Consider the following 6,085-nt stretch of genomic DNA (forward strand, 5'->3'; position numbering starts at 1 on the left):
TGCAGCCCTACTAGCAACCGTTAGGCTGCCATCACCTTGAAGAATGGTCTGGAGACATGAAGAGTTCCCAAAATGGCATCACAGAGGAAAATGACACATGACAGGCACAATAGTGGGCCTTTTGTAAAGAAAGAAAGATAGGCTGGGCACGGTGGCTCATGCCTGTAATCCTAGCACTTTGGGAGGCAGAGGTGGGTGGATCACTTGAGGTCAGGAGTTTGAGACTAGCCTGGCCAACATGGCGAAACCCCGTCTCTAGTAAAAATACAAAAAAACAAAAATTTGCCAGGCATGGTGGTGCATGCTTGTAATCCCAGCTACTCGGGAGACGAGACACAAGAATCGCTTGAACCTGGGAGGCGGAGGTTGTGGTAAGCTGAGATCGTGCTGCTGCACTCCAGCCTGGGAGACAGAGTGAGACTCCACCTCAAAAAAACAAAACAAAACAAAACAAAACAAAAAAAACAACAAGAAAGACAGATAGATATAGATAATATAGATAGATAGACAGACAGAGATATGTAGATATAGACACATAATAAGGCCTACACAACACTTTCACATATTTCCAGCCAGGGGTGGGGTTATTCCAAAATCTGACTTGAATTTTCCTTCAAAATTTATACAAGTCTAGAGATATCTGTTGAACAGATGAGGAGGGCCTGCCACCAGTCTTCTGGGAGAAATCATTCGTCCTGAGGAAATAGGAGTCAGGAAGACAAAATGGTAGTCTTCAGATCCAGGGCAGCAATTCTGAGTAAAGCATAATGTCTGTTACTCAGATTTGTCTTCTGGTCCAACTCCCAGATGGACCTATCATGTCTGAGTCTTATGGGTAGAAAGTCAAAATCCCAAAGTTGCCAAGATATCTATAAGACATCATGACTCATGTGGCACTGCATAAATGTCTATCTAAATTGAAGAGATGGGCAATCTCGTAACTTCTCTAAAGGTCAGTCTGGGAACTAAGCTTACTGGGGGTGCCAAAGAAATATGCTGGGCTTCACTACTTGAGAATTCTAGCACATTCACAGTGTTAGGGGCCTGAAGGTGCAAGACCCAGCAGAAGGGGCAGGAAATGCAGTATATATGGTAGTATCAAGGGCAGGGGCATGAGAAGCTGGGCAGGCATACCAGGAAATGAACATAAAGGTGGCACCCAGCTCACAGTTCCTTGGGTTTGTTCTTTTTTTCTTTTTTTTTGAGACAGAGTCTTGCTCTGTCGCCCAGGCTGGAGTGCAGTGGCACGATCTTGGCTCACTGCAAGCTCTGCCTCCTGGGTTCACACCATTCTCTTGCCTCAGCCTCCCAAGTAGCTGCGTCTACAGGCGCCCGCCACCATGCCTGGCTCATTTTTTGCATTTTTAGTAGAGATGAGGTTTCACCATGTTAGCCAGGATGGTCTCAATCTCCTGACCTCGTGATCCACCCACCTGGGCCTCCCAAAGTGTTGGGATTAGAGGTGTAAGCCACCCAGCCTTGGGTTTGTTCTTAATCACAGATAAGAACTACTTTCTCCACCCTTCCAAATCCCTGAAATTAATCTCTTATGGAGTTGGGAATGGGAACAAAACTCTGTCAAACATAGTTCACAGTCATTACCTTATTTGGCCCTCACCAGATCCTTGTGAGATTATTTTATTTATTTTAAAGATGAGAAAATATGTAAAATTTATTATTCTAGCTAAGTGGTCTGGAGTTGCTTTGAAGTTCACATTTGCTTCTAAAATTCTGTTAACAAATATTAAATGCCCCAATACATTTAGAAATAAACTAATAAATGCTGCTTGTTGCTTCTTTTTGTTATAAAGCTTTTATTATTCTAGCAATAATAATGTGTGTTAATTTTAGGAATATAGAAAATACAAATAAGCAAAAGGAGAAAAATCATTCATAATCCCACCACCGAGAGGCTATACTTTCTTTCATCCTTCACAAGTTATGTCCATATATGTAATATACAAATGTACTTTTACCTTTCAAAATACGATATTCACATATTACTTAGCCTTTTCCATTTTATATCCTACCAAGAACCTCTTTTTTACAAATGAGTAAAGTTCTTTTATTAAAAGACAGAGACTTGTAGATTGGTTCAAAATACAATAAACAATGAGATGCAGATTACAAGAGATACATCTAAAACCATTAATAGCAACAGGTTATAAGTAGAAATATGGACAAAGGAATATCAGGAAATGCTAATAAAAGCAAGCTATATGGTATTGTTAATATCAGATAAAATCAAGGTAAACTACATTAAATAGGGGTAAGGATGGTTTCGATTAACCTTCCAACGCATCACTATAAGTTTGTTTCTGACTCTCCTTATCTCATCTATTTCATCCACTTCTCTAAACATATCTTCATTGCTTAAATGCCTGTTGTGTATATCTTCTTTAAACTCCTGGAGAGATTGAATCAGCCTTTCTCTAAAAGTTCCTTTTGCTTTGGCCTCCTCCTCTAGCTTCTCCTCCTCCTCTGGCTTTTCCTCAGGCTTTGGCTCTTCCTCATGCTTTGGTTCACTCTCATTTTCTGGTTTTCCTTCAATTTTTTGACAGGATTTCATCTTGTATCTGTCTACCTCTCTTCCTTCTTTCCTTCTTCTATTTTTTTGCTTATTCCTCTTGGAATACAATGACTTCTAGAAAGTAAAAAGAAGACAGTAAGTTAAAGACTTGGTGAGTGGACAGGTGCTGTGGACAGAGGTCTCAGCATTTAAGTTTTTTTTTTTTTATTCAGACTGTTATAAAATACCTTCCACTAAGAAGCCCAGTCAGCAATCAGAGCTTCACTGTCCCCACTCCTCTTACCTCCACTTTCCACCTCCTCACTTCTCTTGTCCTTCCCTCTAACCTTTTCCAAGGCCCTTCTTTCCGCCTCCCAGGCCTCCTCTCCTTTTTCCCCCATAGGGCCTAACACAGGGACCAGGCCAGAAAAGAGAAAGGTGGCTGGCAGGCAGAGGAAGAGGGGAAAGGAGAAGGGGGAAAGAAAAGAAGAGGGGAAAGGGGTGGGGTGGAAGGGAGCCGGCAGGAACAGTGGAGCTTACAACCTTTGTCTCCATTCCAGGAGACTTTATAATATTCCGCTCACCTACCTGGCACTGATCGGGTCAGTTTCTTCCTCCTCCTTTTCTAGCTTTGGGTCTTGCTAGAAACAACAGACCTGCAGACAAACGGGAAACGGGAGGGGACGGTGGGGGTGGGGCGAGCGCTTGGTGGGCCGACCAGCGCCAGAGACTGACACACGTAGCTTTCCTCCTTTAGGGTTTCGGATATGGAAAGTTTCCCACCTTTTGTTTCCTCCAGTTCACCCCTATCCACAGTGCATGCAAGTCACTTCGTTTTCCCATCAAACAAAGAGTGAGAAAGCAGATTATTTCCAAACTATCTTTAAGACTGAGGCGGGGTTCGGGAGGAGGGTGGGGTCCGGAAAGCAGTATTAGATAGCAGAGGATGATTATTTTAAACTATCACAGGTCTCCTTGTTCTTCTCCTAGGACCCCTAGTTCCTTTCCCAAGGGTTATCAGTTCCTGTAGACCTGGAGGTGGAGGGTGGAGAGCCGGACCTGACTGGCACTCCCACAAGTCTCTGCCTTAAGCCCCCCACACTAGAAATCCCCAGTCAACACCTACATTGACACCAACCTGCAAAATTCCCGCAAGTTTGACTCCTTCCACTAGCCTCAGGGACCACCGCCTGCACTGCTGAAGGAAGCTGGTATCCAGACGGGAACAAGGACCAGACTACCAGGACTTCTGCACACGTCGACTCCTGGTCACATGAGATCTACGTCACCAGTGAGCTCGGGTCCCTAATTTCCACTCCCACCAAAAGCGCGGCAGAAGTGGGCCCACCCTCTGCTCCCTCCCCGCCCCCCACTTACACATTTGGCCCGGTCAGTCTTTTCTGTTGTTTCCTATCCCGGAGGGAAAATGTTATTTGCTTGACTCTGATTACTAGGGAGGGGCTACCTCTTTTCTGGAGCTATTAAACTTTTCTACTTCTTTCGAGAATTGTCTCTTCCAGTCTTCCGCTCCCAGGATGACTCCTCCATCAGTCGTCCCTCCCCTAGCCTCCATTTCCTCTGCAATCTGGTTCTTAGCTGTTGTGGAGCAGGGTGGGCTTGGCAGCAGTTGTGAAACAACAACAAAAGACCCTGGAACCAGAGTGAGATATTTTAATGCAAGTTTTACTTTTTATTCTTCATACTTCTATATTCTTTTTTAAAAGGTAACTTTAATCTTTCTCTCTCTTTTTTCTGTTTTCTTTCTGTCTTTTTTTTTTTTTTTAAAAGTAAATTTTATTTTTTCTTCTTTTTTTTTTTTTTTTTTTTTTTTTTTTTTTTTTTTTTTTTTTTTTTTTTTTGAGACAGAGTCTCACTCTGTTGCCCAGGCTGGGTTGCAGTGGCGCAATCACAGCTCACCGCAGCCTCAAACTCCTTGACACGAGTGATCCTCTCGCCTCAGACTCCCAAGTATCTGGGACTACAGATGTGTGCCACCATGCCCAGCTAGTCTTTTAATTTTTTTGTAGAGACAAGGTCTGTGTTCCCCAGGCTGGTCTCCAACTCCTGGACTCAAGTGATCCTCCTGCCTCAACCTCCCAAAGGGCTGGAATTACAGGCCTGAGCCACTGAACTGGGCAACTTTTATCTTTTTATAGTCAGAAAATACAAAGACAAAATTACTTTAATGACATGAGTTAATATATGTACAGTGCTTAGAATAGTGCCCGGCATATAGTAAGTGCTTTTAAAGTGAAAGCTGTTGTTATATTACACATTTGTGAGGAAGATAATTCAAAATTTTAAAAAAAAGAGTAATGTTTGATTCCAGAGTCCTCATGGTGGTGTTACCAGGAAGCTGTGCTGCCTGAAGAATCATCAGTTAATCAATTGTCAGGTACACATTGTGAACCTGAGTTTCCTCATCTGAAAGAAGGGACTAATAGCATATGCTCATCGAATTGAGATCTACTGAAAATAAAAATGAGTTAATTTTTCATCGATACAATTAGAAAAGACAAATATTTATTATATACAGAGTTGATGAGGATATGGTAAAACAAATATTCATATGTACTGTGAGAATATTAAGTAATACAACATTTTTGGAAGTCATTTTGGCAATATCAAACTTTGAAAGATATGTGCTTTTGGACACATCAGTTCCTCTTCTAGAAATTTATCATACATTAATACTCCTATGCCAAATATGGTCATTGTAGTAGTTGTGGTAATAGTGTTTTTTTAAAGAGCCAAAAGCTTACATGTTTCTAAAAGGAAATCGGTTTAAGAATAGTTTGATCATTCATATAGAGTTTATAAAGTTTTTTCATTATACATTGATGAAAAAATGATGTGGAGTTACATTTACTCACATAAAAAAATGTTCAATGTATATTGTTAAACAAAACAAATTAAAAATTAATTTTATATGTGGTATTACATTTTTGTAACAGTAGACATATGTTTATTTTGTGTATTTAAAATATGAGTATATAATTAAATTCCAAGATAACATGATAAGTGAAGTCCACAAATTCATTCTATAAAATTCCAGGTTATGTAACTGAGAGATGGATGGAACAACTGATGGGAGTCTATTTGGCTAGCTGGCTGCACAGCCCAAATTCGTCAAGGACTCAGCTGTGATTTGTTGCCACAAACAATTCTTCACTGAGCACTTGGACTTAAATATCATCCATCCATTTTACTCTCTCCCCACCTGCTATCACCAATCATGTTATATCCAAACTCAAGTTGTTTCAGGGTCTTACTGTATTTTTATATCATTAGAAATGCAGATGAATATATCCTGAGCGATTATTATAGGATATACTTGAGAATGTGTATTTCATATAAAGAGAACTTTTATTTTCTAAGTGCTGTATTTATATATTTAAATTACTAATAAGTTATAAAAATTAATTCAAGATGTATTAAAGACTTAAAACCATAAAATCCCTAGAAGAAAACCTAGGCAATACCATTCAGGACATAGGCATGGGCAGGGACTTCATGACTAAAACACCAAGCCAAAAAAGACAAATGGGACCTAATTAAACTAAAGAGCTTCTGCAC

General features: G+C 40.5%; 1 protein-coding gene across 2 annotated transcripts; it reads right to left on the bottom strand.

Annotated features, from left to right (window-relative positions):
* Positions 1-1,790: 1,790 nt before the first annotated feature.
* TCEAL9 (transcription elongation factor A like 9) lies at positions 1,791-3,797 on the bottom strand. 2 transcript variants are annotated; one of them, XM_017880254.1, is made up of 3 exons: positions 3,648-3,797; positions 3,098-3,165; positions 1,791-2,644 (listed from the first exon to the last, which is right to left on the bottom strand). In XM_017880254.1, the coding sequence occupies exon 3, from the start codon at positions 2,567-2,569 to the stop codon at positions 2,255-2,257; it is 315 nt and encodes a 104-aa protein (XP_017735743.1). In that variant the 5' UTR covers positions 2,570-2,644; positions 3,098-3,165; positions 3,648-3,797; the 3' UTR covers positions 1,791-2,254. The 2 variants fall into 2 exon arrangements, with proteins under 2 accessions (XP_017735743.1, XP_017735744.1); XM_017880255.1 differs by lacking the exon at positions 3,098-3,165.
* Positions 3,798-6,085: the final 2,288 nt, after the last annotated feature.

The sequence above is a fragment of the Rhinopithecus bieti genome, unplaced genomic scaffold, assembly GCF_001698545.2.
Source record: "Rhinopithecus bieti isolate Rb0 unplaced genomic scaffold, ASM169854v2 scaffold_12596, whole genome shotgun sequence".
Lineage (NCBI taxonomy): Eukaryota > Metazoa > Chordata > Mammalia > Primates > Cercopithecidae > Rhinopithecus > Rhinopithecus bieti.

Bases quoted from the DNA above. Each gene is read 5' to 3' on its own strand.
- TCEAL9 (XM_017880255.1), bottom strand. From the start codon at position 2,569: ATGAAATCCTGTCAAAAAATTGAAGGAAAACCAGAAAATGAGAGTGAA.